The sequence below is a fragment of the Phlebotomus papatasi genome, chromosome 2, assembly GCF_024763615.1.
Source record: "Phlebotomus papatasi isolate M1 chromosome 2, Ppap_2.1, whole genome shotgun sequence".
NCBI lineage: Eukaryota > Metazoa > Arthropoda > Insecta > Diptera > Psychodidae > Phlebotomus > Phlebotomus papatasi.
Window position 1 is genome coordinate 59,199,053 of NC_077223.1, and position 27,975 is coordinate 59,227,027.

Below are 27,975 nucleotides of genomic sequence, written 5' to 3' on the forward strand. Positions count from 1 at the left end.
TTTCTTCAAGAAAGCCAGCCGCCTGCGTGCTCTGTCACTGAAGAAGAACTTTGACGAGAGTGAGAAAGAGGTATCACAGTTTGAGGTGAATAAGAAGGTGGTGAAAACTGGAGAATGTTCATCTGATAGTTTGATAGAAGATAGTGAGGAGGGTGATCATTGGAACAGTCGAAAGAGGTGCAAACAGCGCGTCGATACTCGAGGGTCAGGCAGGCAAATTACCAATTAGTGCAAGAACAAAAAGAACTCTGTGCAAAAAAAAAATCTCGGCCAAATCTCCATGTCGCATTATTATTTTCTGTTTTTTATAGTGACATTTTGAGTCCTCTAAAAACAGATAAAAAAAATAATTCGTGTATGTATGCATGATTAATTTTATTTTTCTTAATTTTTATAAATAGATTTTTTCTGTTTTTTTTTTCTTTTAAATTGCTTCCAAAAATTAAATTTTTTAAACCTTTTACCTTTGTTAATATTTAGTTTTAAATAGAATTTTCTTTCTCACCTAAAATTTTGCATATAATCACATTAAATAAGAAAAAATAAAATAATATTTATTTGGGGTTAAAGGAATGTTTCCAATAAGAAAATTTAAAATTTACAGATCACGATCGGCCTCAAGATCGAGTAATTACTCCACCCTCGCCAGTGGGACATCTTACATAGCTTCACATTTTTCTGGACATCTATTTGACTACTCAACGGAGGATTGTGAGAAAATAGTGAGTGTTCCAACTGTGAATGATTACACAAGTGATAGTAGTACTGAAACGGACAATAGTTCCGTAAATTCTTCGATAAAAAGTTCTTGTGACTTGAGTGTGAAAAAAAGTGCCGTGCCAATGAATCGAAAACAGAAAGAGGTGAAGAAGACTGTTTCTTCAGTGTCAAAGATGGCACCGGCAACAAATAAACTCCCGGGACGACAGACAAATAATTCCTTGTCGTCCATTACGGGGAATATAATCATTCCAGAAATTGGTTCTGGAAGTGCAAAGAGTGCTGGAAACTCTACGGAAAATCGCAAGGAAGTTGCAGAGAAGGCGAGGAAGAAGAAGACAAAGTCATCTCAAATGTAAGTTAAAAAAATATGTTTCTTTTTGTTTTTAGTAACAATAAAAACAATTTAAAAAATTATGATACATCATCTACATTATAGAACTCACACTTTTTGTTTTAATTATTATATCATTCATTAATTTAAATTTCTTCATAAAATCAACAATAGGGGGAAGTGGGGCACCTTTGAAATTGGGATTTTTCTCCTAGGTTTAAGTGGAACTGAGCCATATCAAAATGTAATTTAGCTTCTCAAATTGTTTATGCAGCTAAATTATATCACAATAAGGCTGAATTTTATTTAAAAATAGGTGAAAAATATCAATTTCAAAGGTGCCCCACTTTCAAAGCTGCCTCACTTTCCCCTACTGGGAATTAAATTATTAAATAAATTATTTTTCCATTATTTAAGTATTTATATTTTTTTTAAGATATTTCTTTTATTATATTCATAACGTGGGCATTTATCGTTACTTCTCAGATAAAGGAAGCTTTTATATTAAAAAAAAATAGGGGAAAGTGCCCATGCTTTGCACGGTCTCAAACTTCATAATGACTAAATTTTTCGTATGTTTCTCAATAAATGTGCCTGCGTAATATATTTTAAAAACAGAGCAGTTTGCTTTAGTTTTAAAATCGGTGCGATGAGTCACATCACATTTTTTGAAAAACATAGGAAAAATATAGGGGGAAGTGGGGCACCTTTGAAATTCGGATTTTTCATCTATTTTTAAATAAAATTGAGCCTTATCGTGATATACTTTAGATACACAAACAGATTGAGAAGCTGAATTACATTATGATATGGCTAATTTCCACTTAAAAATAGGAGAAAAATCTCAATTTTTAAGGTGCCCTACTTCCCTCTATAGTCATTATGAAGATTGGGACCATGGAAAGCACGGGCATTTTCCGCTACTTTGAGTCAAAATTATAGATTTTTCATTGTGATTTCATGTCCAAAAAGCCTTAAGAAATTTGAGACTTTGAAATTCAAGGCCTTTATTGAAGGATAAAAACCAATGTGGTAATCACCAATTAGCAAATCTGTTGGAAAATTTCTCGCTGAGGTTCGTTTCTAAGCTAAATTATCTTTGCCATGTATTATAATACTCAAAGTGTGTCTCGACTAAAATAGAAAAACTGACATATTTTCTTTTATTTTCGAAATGTAAAGTTGATGTTGGGTGTAAACAGAAGTAGATTTTCATTCTCCAATAGTGTCTTGGATTAAAGGTAAATGGAACTCTATTTGCACAAAAAGTCGTTTATGTTCGAAGAATTCAAATTCAAGTTCAATTTCGAATTGTCATACAAAATCATCAAAATTTATCAAATATCACATTAAAAAGCTGGCAAAAGAGTTACTCAGTGATTATGGAGTAATTAAGTAATGGGACAAGAACAGCAAGCGTCGTTGTTCTGTTTTTTTCCTCACAACAATGTGAAGATCGACACATTTTGACACTTGAAATTCGAACAGGATGTACTTGTACATCTTTTTTGGATCTTCAAATAGATTTTCGAATTTTTCAGGATCTACTTGTGGATGGATAGGTTGAGTGTTTTGTAAATAAAAATTTTAATTGAAAACTTTTACAAAGATAAAATGGAAAATCTAACAGCCTTTCTCTTTTGTTTCGAAATTAAAGGGATGTCAAAGGGTCATATGCCTTGCAAAATTTTCGAACATGTGACTTAGATGGTGTACTTCAAAAGTACTTTCGCATAATTTACCGATTACCGATTTTCCGCCGATTTGAACTGATTCATAATTCGCTCAAAAAATCCCACTCAAATAGCCTAAGAGTAGTAATATTAAATTTCAGATAAAATTAATAATCGGTGCATTACCGATTGAAAAACCGTTATTACAAATGATTCAATGATATTTTCGTATACGGATGGAATGTCTGCCTAGGTAATCTACTCTAAAACGTCTAAACTAAAACATTTCCAAAAATGAAAAAAATCGCACTACGCGCTTTCGAGCAATCCAAAAAAAACTGCTGAGAAACAGCGATTGTGTAAAGGGAAAGTAATAGATATGGTCCCTAGACTTATGGGGGTGGGCTTCCGAAAAACCCCAAGCCTCTATCTCTAACCGTTTGGCTTCTAGACATGCCAACGATCTGATAGACGGACAGGCAGCGTGACGTAAAAAACTCGAAACTTCAGATTTTCAAAATTCTCCCAAAATAGGACCCGTTGGAAGGCAAGGAGTCGAAATATGTAATATAAGTAAAAGAAAAAAACAGTCATTACTGGAACCGCTATAAAGAAAAGTCCATTATACAGAAGCACATGAGAACAGTCTTGTACTAAAAAAAAATGTTCATCAGAAGTAAGATTTCCTCTTTTTGTTTTTCATTGGTGTTACATCATAACTTTTGAGAGCTTTGTTTTTCTAGAAATTTCTGCATCGGAAAATATTGTTTATTCTTCAAATATTATAACCGTGTCAAACTGTAGAATTTTGATAGGTATTGATTAAAGAAAGATTAGGAAAAAGTGAGTAATCAGCTATTGAATATCTGACCTATCTTTTTTCTTTTACATGTGCGTTCAAAGTTCAAAGGTGCCCTCTTCAATCTCTTCTATTATTAGGTAATTCTCTTCATCTAACTTTTCAAAGTAGGGGAAACCGTGCTACCGTCGGACGATTCAAGCTTTGAACAATTACTTGTTTTAAATGTGTTTTAAATGAATTTGGTGTATTATTATATTATATTCTAATAGCTAACCCAATCACTCAATTTTCCAGAAAAGACTTGGGTGAAATTTATAAAGAACATAGTTGTCCGAAGCTTAAGTCGTTCGGATGTAGTGTTCTTTCCCCTATACTTGTCTTCGTATTTTTCCTTGAAAATCTCTGTTTTTAGTATCTTTTAAAATCTTTTAATTTCCGCAAAATTATCACTTCTAAAATTTTGTTTCCTTTCCCTGAGAAAAAAAGGGGTGCGATTAACTTTTTTTCCTGATAACTTTAACACTTTTTAGGTGTAAAAATATATCAACATTTTTTAATGTCAATTTTACATCTTTTTAAGGGTAAAATTAACATGCAAAAGGGTAACTTTAACCCCTAATACACCTAAGAAGGGTAATATTTACACCGATTTCGGATAAATACTGCAGGGTAAAATAAACATTTCCGGAATGTTATTTTAACTTTTTCAGATTTCTCTCAGTGAAGGAACGGTTTTCAGTCTTCACACACGCTCTGACTGCGAACATTTTATATTTTTCTCATATTTCTTTAATCTGAGTTATTTTTGTCAAGGAATATGTGACTTAAGACTAGGTGTTTTAAAGTATATTGACATAGATAGGTCAGATTCATTAAAGGAATATGTGGATAATATGAAGTGTTTGAAGCCAGAGTGTGTGCGAAGCCTGAAAGTCTTCTCCTACATCAGCAATTCCCAAATTCAAATTTAGAATCTACAACAAGCTTCTGTGGTGTTTCACATATTAGAATTTCTGTTTTTATTTTCGAACATCAACTAGATTTTGTGTAATTTGTTTTAAACGAGATACTTTTGGAGAATCGAACTCCGGCTCTGAACACACTTGTTGACTGCAACACTAGGGGAAAGTGACCATGCTTGATACTGTAAAATGATGTCCAAGGTTTGTGATTATTTTCTGATTAACACACAAACCGAAGCGATTCTTGCACTATGACAAAAAAATGTCTCACTTATTAGGTTCATAATCCAACCTCAAATAGTTCTTGGAAATCCTTAGATTTTCCTCAAGAAGAAAATGGAAATTCAGTAGCGATTTTTATACAAGTTGGGTCCGGGGCCTTCCTGTATAATAATTGATTCGACAATTCGGAGGCCCATTTTCACTGCAAAAAATTCACCGGATACAAAAAAAATGCACATCAATATTTAGACGGAACTCTAATCTATCTGCTTAATTCGTTTATATGACTGGTTATTAGTTTTAAAATCACTTTTATGTAATTTTTCTAAGCCATGTTTTTATGACATTAGGGCGCTAGCGAAAACCATTTTTTCAATTTGAGTCCATGAAAATGTCATTCTGCAACCTGAAAATTCAGGCAACAGGGTTGAAGATTATGTCAATTGTCGATAAAATTGGCGGATTGCAATATGTGTAATTATGAAATAATCACATCTAATGATATAGTTGCCACATTAAAATTATCATTCATGGACCCTTTTTAAAATATAGGATGGACACAAGTAGAATTTATGCATTTGTTACTACCCACAAAAACAATGTCCATCAAGTAAAAATATTTTTACATAAATATTAGTACTGATGACCCCTCTATGTGCCTATGATAGTAGTTATCGTGAACAGCGACATTAATTAAGAAATACTTATGAAATATCATGTATCGAAATTACAGTTTTGGACCCATTTTTGATTTTTGCTTCTTGAAACTAGGAAAAAAGAGCTAGGATCCTAATTTTTTTAGGAAATGTGAGGCTTAGCACCAGCTATTGAAATATATTGCGATGAGTCATAACTATTGATTAACATAGGAAAAAAATAGTTATTATCAAGCTTGGATCGTATCAAGCATGGTCACTTTCCCCTACTGGTTATTTTATTTTCATTATTTTGGTATGAACATGAACATAAATTGTCGATTTTGAGAAAGACATTCGTTCGAAAAATTCGAACATATCCCTATAAAGCTTTTTATTCGAGAGATTTTTTGTGATAATAGGCAAAAATATACTATAGAAAGAAAAAAATATTAGGGGAATTGTATTCCGAAAACGAAATTTCAAATCAAAATGTCCTCGCTTAAACTAGCCTTTAAGATTAATTGTTGCACTAGTAAAAATGAAAGGGTCACTGAGGATTTGGAAGGGTCGCTGTTTTGACACCTATTTAACTCGGGAATTAACAACAATAAAACACAATAAAAAAGTCATCTTTGGTATTCGCTCAGATGTGGGAAATATGATAGTATAGTTTACGAGAAAACATAATCTATCGCGATAAATGTGCATACAACATTTAAAAAAAAATACAAGTGAACCTTTCAAAGAGTCAAATATGATTCTTTTTTTTTTTGGAAAGGGTCAATTTAACCCTTTTATTTTTACCAGTGTGGTTGTTTTAGAAATGAGAAGTTTTTTTGTTGTATTTTAAGGTATATAACGCACATATGGTACTATCTAAATTTATAAAGTTGCAATTCCCAAAGAGAAATTCCCAAACGCCATTTGTGAAGTTTTTCATTAACATATGACGCTTTACTTAATAATTTCTATTGAAAATTCTTAACGATTCATTTATTTTAATATCCTAATTTTGTTTTAAAAAAATGCCATGTCATTGGATTCTTCGAGAGCAAAGTACCACACACTACTTGAAATTCGTTTTCATATCTCTATTAACTAGATTATTATTACTATTGTCTTTTAGTTCATAATAATTAATCTTAAATTTTGACATTAAATATTTAAATTGGATCTTAAAACTTCCTTTATCTCGGATTTGGATAGCATTTTATTCAAATTTTATATTTTCAGTTAGATTTTGTAGAGTCTCATTTATATATCTGTAATATTACCTATGTTCACACAACAAATGCACCCCTTCACAGCCTTCACATTTAATCCTAAATAATACAATAGAATAATTAAATTTTCATTGGACATGAAAGATTTGATGAAAGGGTTAAAATGGAAAATTATCAATCATAAAGGATGGGATTATGTATTCCCTTTTTCCCACTTCTACGCGATATTAAATATCCTACATGCCTGTTTTATCATACTTTAATCTCACAGTGGAGGACTCCAGAAATGGGGAGAAATTCATAATATTTTTTGTTTTATTATTAATAATAATATGAACATTTAAACTTTAATGTTTGAAACAAAGTGATTAATATTACTTTTCTCTCTCCATTTTTTTGATCTTTCAATCTATCGTGCAACATCTACCTCATACACTTAATCATCGTCATCATCCTCTACATAAAATCATCATGTAAATATGTATATAACGACAAAAAAACAACACGAATACACTGCATTTTACCTTCATTCTACTTAATACCACGCCATGACTCAATGATGGTTGCTGATTTGCACATTTCTGTAAATATTAATGCCGTCAAAATAAAATTAAAAAAAAAAAACATTGCACTCAATGGGGCGACGCATCAATCTCTATAACCACAAAAAAAATCACCATAACAAAAATGCAACAATGACCAAAAAAATAAATAATGCAATGAAGATTTACAACATCAATCATTCCAACTCTTAGTTTTACGGAGACAGAAGAGGTCCTCCAAATTGGTATGCACAAAGTGCTGGAGTATGTGAAGAATCACAAGGATGCTTGGCCCTTTATGGATCCCGTTGAGGAGGACATTGCTCCAAGATATTATTCCATCATTAGAAGGTGACGATTTTTTTTATTATTTATTGCTTGTTATGATCTGGGTATTTATGCGGTAATTTTTGTTTCAAATTCTTGCAGACCAATGGACCTCCTAAAGATGGAAGAAAAATTGGACAACGGAGAATATGCAACATTTACGGAATTTAGGAATGATTTTAAACTCATTGTCAACAATTGTCGACTGTACAATGGGCAAAATAATGGTAAGTCTTTGATTTTAATTGACTATTTTGTGTAAAACATTTTTTTTAATTATGTTATGATAGATGATATTATGAATGCCAAGTTGAAACATAGGGATTTAGAGGAATGTGTCAAATTCCGGACAACTTGCAATATCGGACACTTTTTTCAAAATTTTATAAATTTTAGTTTTTTTTTACTGTCTAACTGTTATGCAATATAAAAAAACTAAAGGGAAATGGACAGATAAACTTAGATCAGTTTATTTTATGTAAGATTCTTAAAATGAGCAAACTCGGATTGCATGCAAATTCGATTTGGAACTAAAAATGACAGTAATTTTGAACCAAATTACTGAAAAATTGCAAACTCTTTAAATCAAAATATCTAGTTTGCAAATGAACTGACATAAAGATGATAGTGGAATATTGGCCAGAATCTCATATAATTTTGCCCCAAAACTTAATTTTATCCGTTGCTCGGCAGCCGAAAAAATTCAATTTATTTGTTTAGGAACACAATTTTTGACCACAGCGGGCAGTTTGTCCATGTGAGGAACTACGATACTATCAAAGAATGATTGAATTTTGTAAGAAAATTCTTTTAAAATAAGTATGAAAACTCACATAGTGAGTGAAACTTGAAAGCAGGACACAAATGTCCCTTCCGGAAGCGTCAGTGGAAATGGATTCAATCCACAGTAAAAATACTCAGTTTCCCCCAGTTTTAAACCTTATTTTTAACAACGTAATCAAGAAAAGGTGGTCATATCAGCACCTGCGTACTTTCACAACGTTATTGTGGGAAAAATCTTTTTTTTTTACACTAAATCGACAAAATCGGACAAACGGCATAATCTGAGCAAAAAAATAATGTTTGGATGAAATAGAGATATAAAGTTTACATATAAAATTGTAAAGGACATTTAATGTAATCAATAAAATCGAAATAATCATCAAAATCGGTTGAGTAAGAGCCGAGATAATTGAGTTTGTGTAATATGAATTAGTTTTTCGACTGTGGCGCCTCTAGCATTAGTCCTAAGAAGTTCAAATGATATGAAATTTTGGTGATTGGATGAGAGATCCAGTTGTGAGATTTTGGAGATTGTTAAGAATGTCACCTAATGTCTTTGGAACAGTTTTAGGAGGGCAAGAGATTTCAAGAAACTTACAGCGCGATGCAACTTTACAGATCTCGTCTATTAGTCTATTAACTTAAGAGATTTGCGATGCAACTTTATGAACGAGATGTCAAATCTCGTAATTTTATTGACAGGCTCTGTTAAGAACGAGATTTTATATGAACGAGATTTGCGATGCAACCCTGAGTGGTGAATTTTATAAAATATGAATTCCAACCTCAAAACGTCTCATAACTATTGGACACTTTCAGAGGTGCCGCAAAATACGAGATTTTCTGTTTTTGTGTGATTTTCGAGAGGAAAATTTAAGGAATGGTTTTCTTAATAATCATTTTATTTATTTGAAGTTGAAAAATCTTTAATTCATTAAAATACTTTTTTTCTTGGAAAATACAATATAAGTACAAGCGTGTTTTCTCATGACAATCAGTATTTATTATAATATTCTTAAGAAGTTTGCAAACGCAACGGAATATTTTATTGGCTGGTTTATTTTCTGTCGTTCAAAATAAAGTACCAAACATTTGGATTTTACTCCGGACGATATGTAGTTTCTTTTCCATTAATTTGACAGAAACTTTCTTCCAAGTTCAAGTCTAAATCGAATTGACTTTCATCGCAAAAAATGAGTTGTCTCATTCTGATTCTTATCTATCATAATAAGGTATTCATAGTGTATCAATAGTTTTTCAAGATCCTTCCAATGATCGATAATTAAATCTTTGAAAATACAGAGCGGCTGAAAAAAATGTAACGAACTAAAGCGCTATAGGGGGAAGCTTTGATGTTTCGCATATACGCTACCATCAAACACTTCGTATTTCTTCCGTATTCCTTTATGAATCTCACATATGGCTATATATTTTAATAGCTACTCTTAAATCCCACCTCTCCTGAAAAAATTGGGTGTCTAATTCTTTTTTCCTAGTTTCAGGAAACAAAAATTAAAAACAGGTGCAAAACTGTAATTTTAATGTGTAATATTTTGTACAATTTTGCACAATTGATATCACTTTTTTTGGAAAACTACTATCACAGGATGTAGAGGGGTTATTAGGGTTTAAATTTGTATAAAAACCTCTTGGAATGAAGAAGGCCGTTTTTGTGGGTGGAAAAAAATTCGCAAACTTGACCCATATTCATCGATCGGATATTAAGAATTATTATGTATCGCATAGTGAATCTGGCAAAACTATAATTTTAATGTTCTAACATAACCTCACTTGTGTGTTGCGGACGTCAAGATGCAACATAACCTTCAAATTTCCACATACATTTTGGGGTTGCCAAAGTGACATTTTCATGGAATTTGAAAATCAAAGAAAGAAAATGGATTCCTCAGTGTATAAAATTATGCCTTTTACAAATCTTCATAAAAGTAATATTAAAAGATATTATTCCTCACATAAACTATTTAATCAGATAGACTAGAGTTCCGTCTAAACAATGATGTGTAACTTTTAATGTCGGGTGCAAAATTTACGGTGAAAATGGGACGTTTTTGAGTGATGTAAATTATATGCGAAAATAGAAACTTGATTGAACTATCGGACAAATCGCCATTAAATTTTCATTTTCTTCTAGAGAAAAATGTGAGGATTTCCCAGGATTTTGTGAGATAGGATTTTGAACCTAGTAAGTAAGAGGTTTTTTTGGCATAGTTGGTGAATTGATACGGTTCGTGTTGTAGTCAGAAAAAATTACTTAACTTGGACATCATTTTTGTATGCGAAACATCAAAGCCTCCCCCTATTATCCTCATTTTTTTTGTTGAATTTTTTTTGAAATAGAGAAAAAATGGTAGTAAATATGTACATCAAAATTTTAGAATATTATAGGTTTTGTTCGATATGATCTTATTTTGACTTAAATATGGTCAAGTCTGTCGGAAGTGCTATCGCAGTTTGTACGAATGTCAGCCTTCTGAATGTCCTGCTATTCGCGAGGAAGGACTGCCTTCAGCTCATCGACACTGCTACTTTTTAGTCCTAACTTTGACCAACAAAATACTTCTTTTGGAGAAGTCAAACGATCTTGCATCCTAAAATCGTTGAGGTCATTGTGCTCCCAAAATGAACTGCGAAACATTATTTTTAGCCAAATCTTGTTCGGCGCGTGATTTCTGCGTCTTTATCAAGTCTTGATCGAACTTCCATTACTTCTTACTAAAATTTTTGTTTGTCCATGACTCCAATACTCCTTCCAGGACAATTTCCAGAAAAACATTGGCATTCATTTTGACGGCATAGCCTAAAAACCCAAGTGGAAAGCGATAATTTGTCTTCAAGGAAGTCCAGACCTCCAAATAAGGTGATCCTTGACTTCTGTTGGTCATTAGAACGTGCAAATTATTGTATGACCTCTCCTTCAGATAGACACAAACATTTTGTTTACACATCAATTGTTAAATTGAAATTTTTTTTTCGACACTCAATTTTAGCCTCGTGGTGGAAGGATTAGTCAGTCCCCAGGGACTGTTAAGGAGCACCGATTTAGTTCCGAAAAAGCCCTAAATACGCGTGGAGGTTCCTTCCTTGCTCCCATTTTTCTTATCAGAAAAAAATGACATTCTGGAACTGACCACGAACGTGCAAGCGAATTTATTCCTTCGTCGATTGAGCATAACTTTTTTTGAGAATCGATGAAATCTCGTCCTTTTCAGGATTTTTAAGACTTCATATAGAGGTCCTTTAACAATATTTATTTCATGGTAATTTGCGATCTATGCGTCTCAGAGATCGTTTGTTTGCAGATGTGACGCAAATTTTGTTCAATTTGCTTCTTCACTTTTAGGAACGATGACTAGCGATGAAGCAATTTTTTTTAGACCTCCACCAAAGCATTTTAAAATGCTACTAGTATCCCTGTACCAAGTTATGTTTCGAAAAACGGAAAGTTTTGTTACATTCAGGGTTTTGAAGAGCCCTAACGATAGTTACTTCCGCATTTCCTGCAAAAAATAGCGACATTACATTGTCACGTTTGTGTTCCATTACGATTTAAAAAAGTTTTACAAAATATTATCGAAAATGCTTTTGTAGGCTTTTAGCCAATAAAATGAACTACCACTGTGCAAAATATGAAACCGCTGTCACCAACGGTTTGACAGCTATGCGCTCTGAAAGTTGTTGCATTTTTTTTCAGCCACCCTGTATACTACCATTGTTTTTTTTAGTTTCTTAGCTTTTATTACGGAATAGAAAAAGAGTTATTTTTTTCAGTATTTTAAACAGTAATTGACATTATCTCATATTTTGGACCTCTTTAAATTTTGTAAAAGAAAAAAATAATTAATCACTTTCAGAGTACACTGAAATGGTAAACAACCTCCAAGAGGCATTTGAGAAGGCAACAAAAAAGTACTTTGAGCAAAATTCATCTGATGAAGAAGATGCAAATCTGGAATATCCGGATTTGAAGACGAATGTATTCAGGGAGAAGTATTCGGGTGGCACTAAGCCAATAGCTGTTAAATCAAACAAAAAGGAAATTGGAAAGAAAAGTACAACGAAAAGATCAAAACAAGATAATGATGATGATAATGATGATGAGGATGATGAATCTGGGGAGAGTGATGTGAGTGAGGAGGTGATAAAAGTGAAGAAAGGCAAAGGCGTTGATAATGTCAAAGAGAGTTCGGAGAAGCAAAAGACACAAAAGCATAAGCATCAAGAGTCAAATGTGAGCAAGGAACCAATTGAGAGTCCACGTGGTACAAAGAGAAAGAGAAAGGAGAAGGATAAAGATCGGAAGAGAAGGAAGAAAAATGATGGGAAGAATGATCGTAAAAATTATGAAAGTGATGAAGTGGATGAAAGTGAAGAGGAGCCTGAGATTAAAAAGGGTGGCAAAAGGGTCAGCCCAAGTGTTAAAGATACCTCAAAGAGTGCACCGTCGAAGAAGGAGAAGGTGGAGAAGAATCAAGGTTCTGTGAAACGGGACAAAGTGAAGAGTGCAAAGGAAAATGTGCCCAAAGAACCGTCAAAGAAGGTGGAAACACCAAAGAATGCTGGAAAAGGGGTCCAGAAGAAGGCTAAGAATGTTGCAACGAAGGAATCACCAACAATTGCAAAAAATGACAAAGTATCGAAGAAGAAGCAGAATGATGCAGATGAAACGGTTTCAAAGGATTTCAGTTCAGATGGGAGTCTACTGAATTATCCGATAAAGAAGAAAGTGCCAGAGAAGAAGAATGATGGGGGGAAGAAAGTGAAAGAGAAGGGTGGAAAGGGTCGTGGTGGTAAGGAAAAGGTGAAAGAAGAAGAGTCTCCTAAGAAAAATAAACATAAGACAAAAGCTGTGGTATCTCCGGAAATTAGTGCAAAAGGCGAAAAGAAAGTTAAAGGTGCAAATATATCATCAATTTCATCAGAACGTTCTTCAGTCATGTCCCAAAGTGCCTACAACAAGAGCAACAGCTCCAACAAACAAAACACCAATAAAACATCATTGAATCGTTATCACAAAGATGATGATTTAATGTCAATATCCAGTCGTAGTTTCTCACGAAGTCCCAGTCCGGTTTCATCAACATTCACCAATGATTCCGATGATGACTTCCACAACGATGGTGAACGGAAGAAACGCAAATTACCATCGAGACCACCAACACCTGATATTAAGGATAAGTTTGATTTGATCAAGGAACGTCGAAGAGGAATGGGAATGGGAGATGAGAAGCAATCGTCAAAAGGTGGAACAGGTAAGGGTAAGTCAACAAAAGGTTCAAAGTCAGCAGCAACAGCAGCAGCAGCAACGGGAGCGACGAAGGAGAGTGCGTCAACGGGAAAAGATATGAAAGACAAGCATCAAACGCTCAATGAAACAATTGAGAGACTTAAGCAGAGCAATGAGAAAACAAAACAGCGAACAGCAGTAATTGATGAGATACTTGGAATGAAGCCAACTCGTGAGGCACGAGATGAGAAGACAATTTTTGAACGACTTCGTGATCCAAATGTTGATATTAAATCATCTCCGCAGAAACATACTCAAAGTGGTCGGGAGAAGAAGAGAGATGAGTACGATTTTGTCGATGATACGGTAACTACAACGCCTGCGGTGTCGTCACATCGGGCTAAAAAGGAGAATCAAACAAAGGGCAGTAGTGGTAAGAAGAACAGTAAGTCGTCGAAGGTGATTGCAGAATCTCCAAGTGGACAACAACAACAATCAAAGAAGAATAGTAAGACAAATATGGAAGCATTGGAGCAGGGTGTATGGGAACAAACACTGAAGGACATCAATCGTTGGTTAGAACCACCATCAGACAGTAATTCACCATCTCGCTACATCTGGGATGACTTTGAAACTGAAGACTTTCGACGTCCCGTTCCAATTCAGCAATCAGCTGCGATACGTCCTCAAGCAACAAGTGAAGGTCCACCGACAACTGCTGCAGCAGGAAATGTTCAAAAGGATCCAGCTGCAACAGCAGCTACAACAACAACACCAGCCGGACGGCAAAATCCACCAAATGCACCAGGACAGAATCCAAATGTTCCTCCAGGACAGAGAAAAGATGCCAGCAGGGACAAGAGAAAAAGTCTCAAGGATAAGATAACTGTGAGAAAACGAGAAGTGGCCAGGCCCATTGATCGCCTACAACCAGGCAAGACAAAGGGTAACCTGATACAAAATACAAATAAACCCGATGAATTGTTTCCCTTGGGGAATTTGTCAAAATTGAAAGAAATCAAAAATTCTCTAATGGTCAAACCTACAGAATCAGGACCAAAATTGAGCCTTGGTACTGTTCTCGATACAGAAGAATTTGGTCTGGTGCAACAGCACAATTTTGTCGATGAGGCAAAAGCCAATGCAGATGAGAAGGTGTCCGAGAAAGAGAACAGTTGTGACGACAAAGAAAAAGTTGAGGCCTTTGTTCGGAAAGAACCAATTGAAAAAATCAAGGATGACAAATGTACCAAGGAGTCTGAGCCGGATAATCAAACAGTAAAATCCGCAGAAAAGGTGGTTTCAGCAACACCAAATTTGAGTGCATGGTTCAAGGCATTTGGTGCACCAAAGAAGAAGAAGGCCGATGAGGATGAAGTGTCAAAGAAGAAAATGGATACGTCACCAAATGAAGGTCAATCGAATGAACTAACTGTACAAGGTGGTGCATCAAAATCACCAGGATCATCGTTGAACGGGGCTGAAAGTGGGATATCGTACAGTCAACCAGTACCTAGACAGAGAAAAGCTAGTACTGGTAGTACAGTTTCTGAGCGATCATCATACAGTCAAGATCCAGATAGTCCGAGGATAGCGATAGATGAGAGAATGTATCCTGGCCCATATCCATCACCATTGGGCGCTTCACCAATTCTGACGTCACCAAAGTCAGAAGAACTGCCAAAATCAGCATCGCCATATTCTCTAAATGGTGCCATAAAGGTAGGATTTTATCAGGATACTACAACAAAGAGCAGTCCGGAGAAGAGTTGTAGTCCACGCGAACAGCCATCAACCTATCCACAATATTCACAACATGTCTACTCATCTGCCACATCACCAGCCATGACAGGCCTTACGAGTCCATCGTATGGCAGTTATTCGTATCATTCGACAAGTGTCTCAGCGGCAGATGGCGCCAAGAAGAATGGTGGTAGTAGTAAGAGCCCAGCATCTTACTATGATCAGTACAAACAGCAACGATCTGAAGAATCGTCCGAATACAATAATTCAATGAGTCCAAACAATAATCCCAATTCACCATATCAACATCAACAGTTGTCACCCTATCAGCAGCAACATTCGCCGTATCAACAGCAACAACATTCGCCATTTCAACAACAACAACAACAGGCGCAACCTAAAGTCAACAGTGGACCAATTTCTCCATATCAAGCTACAACTCCGCAACAACAGCAGACAGCAATGTCACCGTCATCTGTGACGCATACGCAACAAGCACAACATCAACAAACACCACAGTATCACGCTAGGCAGCAGCCGCAACAGCAGCAACAACCACAACAACCACAGCAAACACAGAAGGCGTCTATGATTCAAGGAGCACCCGTTTCGCCCTTTTCTCAGTCAAATCACAGTTCGCCCTACTCACAGCACGATCCCAATTCGCCGTATTCGCAACCTGAGCAGTTGTCACCATTCCATCAGAATCCAAATTCACCCAAACCATCAAATCATCAGACCACACCACAGGTTGCACCTGAAAGTGGCCAACAGATCAATTCGGCATCGCCATCGGGTGAATGGCAAGCGCCAACTCACATTCCACCTCAGTATGAAGCGCACAATATGATGCCACCGGCAGCGCATGGACAACAAACACTACCAGCACAGTGCAATCAGGATAAGTTGCCAATTGGAGCACAACTACAACATCCGCATCGTGGACACATAGCACCAATGGCTCAGGCTCCGCCAATGGCACATCATCATCAGGAAATGCCACAAAATATGACTCCAGCTCATCAGAATTATCCACCGTATAGTAGTTTGCAAGGGAAGCGATACGATGACTCTCAGAACTTATTCATGCCACCAACAGCCCAACAGGTTCTACGACAGCAAAACATGTACGAAAGTACTCCAGCAACTGAAGCATCAAATCTCGGTGTGCAGAATCCTCTGAATTATCGCCAAAGTGCTCCTGGAAGTTCAACAACGCAACCTGCGAAACACAATGAACTACCAGCACAGCAACCAAGTGAAATGATTAACCCTGGGTATCAGGGTAAAGTTGATGATGCTGACAAGAATATCATGAGTGATCCTATGGCTAGATTGGCTGCAGATAAGCAACAGCAGCAACAAATGTTTGATCTGCTGGCATTTAGTAAGTACGGCAAACAATTGGACATTTCGACATCGAAGGCATTTGAGATGTTCAATAGAGCAGCCTCAATGGGCTTCCCAAAGTCACTTCCACTCGCCACAAGTGGCTCAACGGTGCCGCCCAGTGGAAGTAGCAAGAGTCCACCGGACTTATTTGATCTCAACTACGGCAAGGGGATAACGCAGACTGACTACCCTGGGCAACCTGGCAACAACTTGCGTAGTGCACCACAGCAGAAGACCATTACAGAACTGAGCCCAATGGCTGGATATCAGCAACAACTCAAACAACATCATGCAGTTGAGGTAAGTGTTTGGATTTATCTTTGCAAGGATAACTTTCAATATTATTTTTTTTATATATTCGAGTTTGTATAGACAAGAATGCAATTAATCTTTCAAATCATTTATCCTGAAGAATACTAGAAGCTTATCAGTTTTATATAAAAATTTGATTTTATTAAGAGATTTTCAGTACTTCGGAAATATATGTTTACGATTTTGCAAAGTCCTCGATTCAATTTTATAATTAATGCAGTGATAATATTCTGTGATTTTAGCAAACAAAATTACATTTACATTTAGATTTCAACAATTCTCTAAAATGTTAAAATATTGTAAAAATGTAAGGTGTTTTTGAGGGTTTAACAGGTGATTTTGACATAACCCAAATAGGGTTTATTGAGGTCATTGTCATTTATGAACGCAATTTTCGCAATTACAGCTGGAGTTTGATTCCCAGATTGTGTCCTGGATAAAAGGTATATGAAATTCTATTGGCATAAAATGTCGTTGAGCTTCGAAGAATTCGAACTCAAACTTGAATTTTCAAACAACATTTTCGCACAAATGTGAGGAAAATTCATGAAATATCACACTAAAAGAAGCTCTTAAAAATATTACATAGTGGTTTTATGGACAGAATTATAGTGAAATAAGCCTTACTGTTTGGTTTATCCCTAAAACAAAGCAAAAATATACATTTTGGCATTCAAAACACTTCGAAATTCGAACAGGAAATACTTCTGCCAACATGCAGACGAAACGAGAAGTAAATGTACCTTTTACTTTGGAAACCGATCATCGTTTTTTTTCTAAACTCGAACTGTGAATGGAGCAAGTATGGTTCATTCCCGTGATAAAATCTCCTTTTTGTTATTTATAATCTACCTAAGTAAGGTCAAGTAAGCCTCGTGCCTTATGCGATTGAAGAACCCTTCGACCCTACTGGTGAAAAACTTGACTAGCTCATTTTGACAAGCCGTTCTTGAGGACAGTTTTGTACCATTAAGAAAATGTTGTAAATGATTGAAAAGGCGATAATCACTTAGTGCCAGGTTTGAACTACACGGCGGATGTGATAGAATATCTCATCCAAGTTCTTGGAGCTTCTGGAACGTCGTTAAAGATGTGTGAGGCCGGTGAGGCCTGTTGTTGCATAATGGAACACAACACTCTTCCTATTGGCCAATTCTGGGAGTTTACGATCGATCGCCTGCTTCGATCTGATCAGTTGTTGACAATAGGGGTCCGGATTGAGCGTTTGGCCATTAGGCAATAATTCGTAGTCGATCATCCCATCAAACACACATCAAAGTCTTTGGTCGTTAATTCGGGCATGGGGATCGTTTGGGCCGGTTCATCTCATGCTTGGACAACGATTTTTTCAACCGGTGTTCTCCTATGTGACCCATTTTTCCATCGCCCAATCACTATCCATTTCAAAAATGGATCGATTTCGTTACGTTTCAACAAAGAATTGCAGACATTAATTCGGTTCAAAAAGTTCTTTTTCAATAATTTGTCTGGCACTTGTACACTTTGCTTTTTTGTTAAACCAGTCTAATGATTCTAAATTGTTTTCTGGTTAATCTTGAGTTCTTGATCAATAGAGCAAATGCTCGTGTACCGGTCTAACTCAACTATATCTATTTTTTTCCGACATTTTCGACAATTGGCTTATCATACCGTGCCTCGTTTTTATCGTGAATTTTACCAGAATGGAATCGTTTGAACCACTGATCTGCTGTTGCATCAGTTACTGTATTGCGTATGTAAACAGCACAATTTTTTGACCACCTGCTTCGTCTTTTTACCTTCGGCGTAGTAATACTGAAGAACATTATCGATTTTTTTTCTGGTTTGCCTTCATTTTCGAGTTTCCCAAAGAAAAAAGACATTCTCAAATTGGCTTCGAAAGCGAAAGAAAAGATATTGTAATTTGACTTTTCGTTCGCGTGAAGGCCGAGGTGTTTCCTCTGTTCGACTTTTGAAATATCTGAAGTCTCAACATGTCGTCGGTCGGTTGCGGCTACCTCTGTCGTATCTGAATGTCACGCAAGAGGGGACCTGTGTATTGTAGTTGCTCCAAATGCAGATACAAAACAAATGCAGATACGACAGAGGTAGCCGCAACCGACGATGTATCATAACCTTCAACTTATTGTCGAAAAAATCAAAACAACGTTGCGCATAATATTCCAGTCCTATTGTAAGGCATAATAGGGTAATTTGGAATCGGACCTTAATTGAAAGTTTCAAAGTTCCTCATTGTAGCAAATATGAGCAAATAGAAAAAGAGGGCCACGAATAAGTACAAGCCCTGGTTGCGTTCAGTAATAACCTTTCGAAGAGACAAAGCCACTCTAAAGCCAAGCCTACTCGAAAATCTACCGGAAGCCAGTGCAAGTTCACATACTCGCCGCTTAACTCTCATTTGTTCTGCAATTTCGAATTTCGGTATTCTCGGTACTTCAATCGTCAACAATGTCAACAACAGTGTGCAAACGTTTTGTTGCAATAAGTTAATTTTTGTTTAATTTTGTGGAATTTAAGACCGATAGAACGTTTTAATTATGCAATTTCATTCAAAGAAATGTCCTTTTCATGAACATACTGACTTTTGTGTATAACTCGTCAGGTTAAATGTTCGAACTTCCAACGGGTTTTTAAGTAAATTTTCTCTGATGTGCCTTCAAATCGATAGAGAATCAACCTCAACTGGAGAGAGCTCTCAAATCGAGAAGGTTATTACTGAACGAAAGAATTTAAGAGTACTTCTTTATGGTCTTTTTTCTTTTGTACCCAAATCGTCCCTAATTATCTCCTGTTGAAGTTTTTCCGTACCAATTCGAATGTATAGCAGAGAGAACTTACCTAAAAAATCCGTTGAAAGTTAGAAAATTTTCAAATGAACGAGTTCCACAAAAATTAATAAGAAAAATAGCGGGTTTCTTTTATTTTGATATTTGTTTGTACCTTTAAACTATTAACTTTCCACCTTTTCACTGTTCATCTGTAGTCTCTTCACTCATCTTTTCCAGCAAACGTTTAAGCAAATTTATTATTATTGACAATGTGAAATGTCAAATAAGAATACCAAAAATTCGATATGTGTAGTGTATGAGGTTAGACGGGTCAGGAGAAAAAGGCTGTAAGAGTTGATCGGTCGGGTTGAAAATGAAATGTCACTCTTGAAATAAAATCCAGACTGTACACACGTGGTTTTATTAGCTCCAATATATCCTGGAATTGGCAACGAGACTGGGATAGTAATTATCGCCCAATTTCAGGTAAATACATTACAAATTAATATGGAAGAACAGTAGCCGTACTCACTATGGCGCTGTTATCTTGTAATATCGTTATCTCGTTATGTTCTCGTAATGTATTTTATAAATGAAAAATTATAACAAGATAAACAGATTACGGAGATTACGAGATAACAACGCCATAGTGAGTACGGCTAGTCAGCGTTAAAGCGGCGAATACGGGAACTTTCACTTTAGGTTTCTGGTAGATTTTCGAATATGTTTGGCTTAGTTTTGTTTCTTCGAAAGGTTATCTGAACGGAAACATGGCATTTAACAAATGTTCTATGAACTTAGCGAAAATTCGAAATTAAATTTTTCGAAGACAGATGACATTTTGTGCAAATTGAAAATTATATGCCTTTTAGCCGAGACACTTTGGAGAATCAAACCTCATTTGTGAGCACAGTGAATAGCTCTGAATTAATAAAATAAGCTCATAATGATCCGGTGTAAAGGGATACACGAATTTGCCTCGTTCTCCCTAATTTAGTCAAGTGTTAAACCAATCTTCAGGACGAAGTATTGAAAACGCAAATGTGGGAATTTTTCAAAGGGTCAGAGCTTGGCCTTTCCTTGATATTAGAATTATTTTTTCTTCTTGGGAATTGCCAGAGTAAATCATCAATTCCTGGAGTACATCAAGCGACAAATTTGCAAATCCAGCAAACGTCGCAGCAACATGCTGCTGGAGCCAAAGGAGTCGATCTGGCCATTCCCAATCCGCGTCAGGCGCAGCATTTGCAGGAATCAGCTGCAGCGGCTGGTAGTCAGAAGGATACCAATGCTCCACGATATGAAACACTTCAGCCACCAGCGTACAAATCCTCACATCCTTACAATCCCTCACCCAGTTCGGCTCTCATTGATCCAAGTTTGCGGAATTTGACAACATTGCCCATCATGGATGAGCATTTGCTGAGTTTGCAGCAATCTTCAGCTGGTGGATACTATGACAAAACAATTCCCTCGGCTCATATGTTTGGCAAGAATATGCATCATCAATCAACGGCAGCTGCGAGTTTGCAGCAAATGTTTACATCAGCTCCAATCTCAACAATGTCTCCGTATAATGCTGCCAGGGAGGCAACAGCTGGGAATAACTATCAATTGAGGATTCCGAGTGAGGGTGGTCAGGCAATGCCACAGACGCAGCAGCAACCGGAAGTTCCGGCAAAGGGGCAGAAAAGGGGAAAGAAGAAGAAAGGAGCGACTGCGAGTGTTCAGACGCCAACTGAAGTCGCCATGGCACAGAATGCGTTGCAGCAGCAGCAACAGCAGCAGCAGCAGCAGCAGCAGCAGGTGCAACAGAAGGGCTTCCAGTCGTATGCGGGTCTACAGACGGGTTCAGTGCCTTCGAGTGGTGGTGGTACGACAGCAGGTTCCACGGATTCTTCGGCCATTTCACTGAAATCGGCAAGTATGGTGCCTGGGAGTGCATTTAATTTTGGACCAACACCAACGGGTCTAGGTTTGCCGTATGGTCCGGAAAATCCACCTGGTTACCTGGAGGATTTCCGCAATAATCCCAATCCTTACTATCTTCCGGCTGGTCATCGAAATACTCCAGATGCTGCTGCTGCAGTTGGCGAAAAGGGAGCTGGAAATGTTCCACCGGTTTCTGCACCATCATACCATCAATTCCTATCACATCCGACCACAAGGCCATCCTATCCCTTCATGAATTCATCGCAATTGGACGCAACGGCTCCGATTTATCAGCAATATCTGCAGAGGGCGACTGAAAGTGAATTTAGGGCACAGATGATGCTCAATCAGGGACTTTTGGCACCACCAGGAGCACCTGGAGCTTACCCTCAATCCACCTATCATCATGCTCTAGGGATGCATAAATCACCCTATGATGCTATGAATACCATGAATCGGGCTCCTTGGTTCTAAAACAAACAACAACAAAAATCTCCCGGATAATGCCCAGCGCACGATAACTTTTGTTTGTAAACATGTTTTCAAAATTTCCCATGAGAGTGAGCGAGATGACTAGATCTAGATCTCACTCACTCTCATTGAAATGTCAAAAACATGTTTACAAAACAAAAGTTACTGTGCGTTGAGCATTACAGAGAGAAAAAAAAACACAAGGACTAATTAACCAAAGACGTTCTTAAGTTTTCTATTTAGTTTTGCAACAACAAAAAGTGTGACTTCTTTCGTTTTTTTTTTAAAGACTCGAGAAAGAATAATTATTTTTTTTTAGTGAAACAATTTTGAAATCCAGACGAAAATCAAGTTTTTTACGTTCGTAAAAAAATATTTGCTAAAAAGAAACAAATGATATTTTTGTTTTTTTTTTAATTTTTAAATTTTAGTATAAATTAGTTTTGTAGTAAAAGAAGGAGGGATGGGAAGAGGGGTCTAAAAAAGATTTAGAGAGATGGTAAAGTCAAAAGTCAGCGTGTAGTTAAATTACAAAAAAAGAAAAGAAAAAAAAAGAAAGTCTTCTGTGTCACAAAATATTATCTTGTAGTAGGAAAGTTAAAGAGAAAAAAAAAAGTTATTTTTTTTCGTAATTTTTGCAAACATTAAATTGACAACGTAACTGTAGGAATTTAAATTTGTAATTTATTGCATTTTATTGTCACGACTTACGGCAAAATTTTGTGCATTAGCTGCTCATAATATTCTTATAAAATAGATTTATTATAAAAAAAAAAATGCTCTGCAAGAGTTATTTTTTTTCGTATATAATTTATAGACAAGAAAAAAAGGAAGATAACACTAAAGGACACTTGCATCTCAGATTATATTTTTAAACACTTTTTTTTTAATTATCTCACAAATTAGAAATTGTAAAACAACAACAACAAAAAAATACTGGAGCATTCAAAAGGTAAAGTAAAATTTAAAATTATATATATTTTTTCTATTAGAAATCAACAATAGAATTTATTGCTATTATTTTAAGAATTACATTGAGATTCCTAATTTAATATGATGAAGATTTTTTTTAACAATGACAATTTATCCTAGAAGCTTACGAATTCTAAAAAACAAAGATGGGCATAAATACACTGTAATTTTTTTCTAATGAATATTTTACAGAAAGGTCATGTTGGATCTCTTGAGTAAGTCCCGTCAAAAATAGTTTGGTCCACGCCCTCTGTGAGAATAATGAGCAATTAAAATTGACAATTTAGTATGACGTTCATTTGAAGTTAAATTGTTTTACGTTATTCGTTTAACTCTTTCCGGACCACAACATATCCAGCGAACGAATTTCAGTAAAAGTCACTTTATTGGAAGTCTTAGTGGTCAAATATGATACTTTTGTAGAGAAAGAATTTTTTCCGCCTCTGGGAAATTGGAAAACTCATGGGTACTCTCGTCCCCAAAAGAACGAAAAGGAGACAAACTTCAATTTTCCAAAAGCCAATAATATCAATTTTGTGAATTATTTTTGCGTGTCAAATGACACCTTTACAATGTTGATCACTAAAACAAGAAGAATTATTGACCAGTATCTTGTGGGATGTCCAGGAAGTGGTCAAGAATACACCAAATACCTGCTTGCCAACAGATTCCTAAAAATATTTCACACAATAACACTTTAAAACACATTTCTCTCAACACGATGTTATTGTAGACACATTCAGCTCTCTCAAGAGCCAGAAAAACACTTCCTGGACAATCAGAATTCACCAAAATCTGGAAGAATAGGAAAAACTGCCCTGAAAGCAATCTCCCTCGCTGCCAAATGTCAAAATTATCGGCCATATTGGCAGAAATGTTGTTCCCGCTTGGAATTTTCTTGCAAGGTTGGTGTCAAAAAGCAAATGGCGGGCATTGGCGGGATAACCTTACATTTGACCTCCAGATTTTTGCGGATGAGAGTACCCATAAAGTTTGAACTAGTTTTTTGAAAATTTAAGAAAAAATTGTTTTTCGAATTTATGTAATCTGTAAATTGTTAGTTATCATACTTATTGGCCCCGAGAGGTTTTTTCTTATTCTGGTCTAAAAATATAAAAAAAAAGTCACAATATCTGCAAGGGAGCAGAAAATCGAAAATTCACGATTTTTGACCAAAAATATCTTAGCTCATGAGTTAATTAGGATCCTGCAAAAAAATATCCTAGATTTGGACATCCTTATAGTTTGTAATTGTCCAGAAGAATCGGATTTTTATCGATTCTAGATAGTCTAAAAAAATTGTTGTTTCCATGGGTACCCAGAGTCCCAAAGGAGACGGAAGAGTTAAATCAAATCATCAATCGGAACGAGAGACACTCAAATCATCCAGTCTTTTCCGGAATGAAGTTAGGAAAAATTCTTTCCTCCACCCAGAATCGAACTGGAGACCTCGTTAACTAGACGAGTGTTCTACCAACTGAGCTATTAGAGGCAACATGATCTGTTGGACTTGCAACACAACCTTAACCAATTGCATTGTGCACTTCAATCGAACAGTTTCTGGGTTGCACGGTTTGAGAACGATAGGGGAGACTGGGGCAAAAAGTAACAAAATGGATATTTTATTTTTTTTTACAAGCTACTCGAGCACCTCCAAAATTTCTAATTAGCACAGTTTTATAGGGAATTTACCGCTCTACAACTCTGTGAAAGTCATTTTCTTCTATTTTGTAAGGAAATATATTTATCGAGCCGTTTTCTAAAAGGTAATTTTGTGATCATTCTCAAAAATGCTGGGATAAATAGTATCAGGCATAAGATAAGCAACGAAGAATAACCTTTTGATAAACTTAATATTCTGAAGGATAAGGTTTGTAAAGCGACCAACAGGATCTTGCTAAAAGTTTTTCAAGCGGATATTCTTAAAAAAAACTATTTTGTAAAATTATTCGTAAATGTTTGTCAATTCCTACTGGGGACTTACGAAGAGCTCGTAAATTATATGACCCATTAAAAAGTTCGTAAAAGTTTGTATTTTTTTCACAAAAATTTTCCATAACATGATCACTTGACGAGCATTTTTTGTTCATTTGCAAACATTTGTTCGTACATTTTTGTTTATCTGGCAAAACATTACGAACAAATGACAAAATTTTACGAGCATTTTTTCTGTGTGCTTACGCATATTTACGAGAAAATGTTAGTGAAAGAATAAAAACTGTTCGTCAAGTGATCATGTTACGAACAATATTTGTGAAAAAATACAAATGTAAGACCTTTTAAGTGGGTTTTATGATTTACGAGCATTTCGTAGGTCCCCAGTAGGAATTGACAAACATTTACGAACAATTTTACGAAATATTTCTTTTCTATGTGTGTGAAATATGAGAAAACATTTTATTAAATTTGTAAATCTTTTACGAAGTTTTAACAAAATGCAGTTGGTTGTAGTACAAATGAATTTTCTTCTTCAAATCAGGAAGTTTGGCAAAACGATGTTCATTTGTAGATTTAACAAAACTTTTGCTCTAATTTCTATAGAGAACATCATTTTGTCGAATTATTTTTGACAACAAGACTCTTTGTCAAATCGTCTGTTAACAAACTTTTGTTGAAAATTTGACAAAAAGGTTGTCCTCTAACAAAGAAATAATGTCAAAGTTTTGTTTAATCAACAAAAGAATAATCTTTTAAAAATTATTAAAAGTTCGTCAAAGGTATGTTCTTCCATATAAAATATTTTGTGAAAATTGAAAGAACATTTGTACAATGTTTTAAAAAAACTCAGTTTTCTGTACACAGAAAAAAAATATTTTGTAAAAATGTTCGTAAATGTTTGTGAATTCCTATGGGGGAGTTACAAAATGCTCGTGAATCCTATAACCCACAAACATGTTCGTAAAAGTTTGTACTTTTTTCACAAACATTGTTCGTAACATGATCGCTTGACGAGCATTTTTTGTACTTTTACAAACATTTGTTCGTAAGTGTTCATAAACACACTAAAAATGTTCGTAAAATTTTGTCATTTGTTCGTAAAATTTTGTCATTTGTTCGTAAAATTTTGTCATTTGTTCGTAAATGTTTGTTTTCCTGTCGAACATCTTACGAACAAATGACAAAATTTTACGAACATTTTTTTGTATGTTTACGAACATTTACGAACAAATGTTTGCAAAAGTACAAAAAATGCTCGTCACGTGATCATGTTACGAACAATGTTTGTGAAAAAAGTACAAAATTTTACGACCTTGTTTTTGGGTTATACGATTCACGAGCATTTTGTAACTCCCCCATAGGAATTCACAAACATTTTTACAAAATATTTTTTCCGTGTACTACAAATATTTCTGTTTTAAGAGTAGGAAAGTTGTAAAACGGATTTTTTGTTAAATTTACAGAACTTCAGTCGTCAATCAACCACATTTTGTTAAGGATTTTCCAAAAATATATTCTCGAATAACAAAAATAATGTTAAAGTTTTGTAAAATACAGCAACATATTTTTGACATACTTCACATTCTGAAAAATAATTTTGTAACACTGTCAATTGGATACTGTTTAAATTTTGTCAAAAGAATCTCTTTGATTTGATTAATATGCTTTACAATTCCTCGAAGGTTTCTAAGTTTTAGCTCTTGACATAAACGGTTCAAAAGTCAGAACGTTTCTATAACAAACATACGAAAATCACTAATTGTTTATTAACTGGGCATTGCCCTTTATTTTGTGTAATAAATGCCTTTATGATCGTCACTTAAATAAAGAAAACCGTATGTGATTATCAAGGGGCGTGGCTTAATGTAACATTTATCAAGTAATTCGATTTGTTCTATAATAACATTAACCACTTTTACTTGAATGTCATTAAAAAAAACTGCAAATGCTAAAGTTATTTTAGCATAATTTCTTGATGGAGCGTGACCAAAAAAAACATTGATGGGCGGGACTTAAAAGATCTGATATCACCTTCGTGCAAAGTATTAAATTACCAAAAAGTTATATCGAATTTTGAGAGTCCTAAAAATTTCTATTCTTGTAAAAGGAAATTATTTTAGAATGCCATGGTATTTTTTTTCTTTAAATTTATTGTAGCATCTGCTTCGAATATTGTACAAAAAATAAAACAAACAAAAAAAAAGAATGAAATGCGTAGCAAATTTTGCTATTGGTTAGAGCAGATTTTAATGATAAAAAAAAGAGAAAATGGACGAGTGAAAGTGAAAGAGAGCGAGAGAGAGAGAGAAAAGTGCAACTTACAAAGATTCTTTCTATTTGCAATACCCTTTTTGTTTAATAAAGAAGATTAAAAAAAAACCCTATTTGTTAAACTAATTATTAATTAAAGAATATTTCTTAGTTTTCAACACCAATCTGTTATATCATTCAAATTTTATTATGTCTATAAGTAGGAATGGTAAATTAGGTATAATAAAGCAAAATACAAAAAAAAGGAACATGTGTGAGTAAAACATTTATCAAATAAATTTACCAATTAATTTTAGAGGAATCGCTCCATTTAATTTAAATGAATTTTAGTAGAAGAGAAAATAATGTGTATCTCATTATACAAGAAAGAAAAATTAAAGGAAATATTTTGTAAATTTGTTGGACGACTCGCTGTACATTCCCTCTTAAGGATGATGAAAATAAACAAAAAAAAAACAAAATACTGATAAATTTAGAATTGAATTCGTGACAAAGATGTGCGCAAAACTTTGAGTACAGCAGGAGAACCGACCGTGAAAAGATGAGCGATAGGTCATTAAAATATATAGGACAAATCTGTAGTAAAATTAGTTGATTTCAGAATGTACAATTATATATTATACAAAAGAAATAAGAAAACACAGACCAACAAATTGTATATAAGAGAAAAAAGGAAATAAATTAACAGTGAAATTTAAAAGAAAA

General features: G+C 35.0%; 1 protein-coding gene across 2 annotated transcripts; it reads left to right on the top strand.

Annotated features, from left to right (window-relative positions):
• On the top strand, positions 1-27,975 carry LOC129801921 (serine/arginine repetitive matrix protein 2). 2 transcript variants are annotated; one of them, XM_055847388.1, is made up of 6 exons: positions 1-355; positions 605-1,075; positions 7,300-7,467; positions 7,546-7,670; positions 12,099-16,906; positions 20,806-27,975. In XM_055847388.1, the coding sequence occupies exons 2-6, from the start codon at positions 843-845 to the stop codon at positions 22,090-22,092; spliced, it is 6,621 nt and encodes a 2,206-aa protein (XP_055703363.1). In that variant the 5' UTR covers positions 1-355; positions 605-842; the 3' UTR covers positions 22,093-27,975. The 2 variants fall into 2 exon arrangements, with proteins under 2 accessions (XP_055703363.1, XP_055703364.1); XM_055847389.1 differs by having other exon boundaries at positions 7,330-7,467.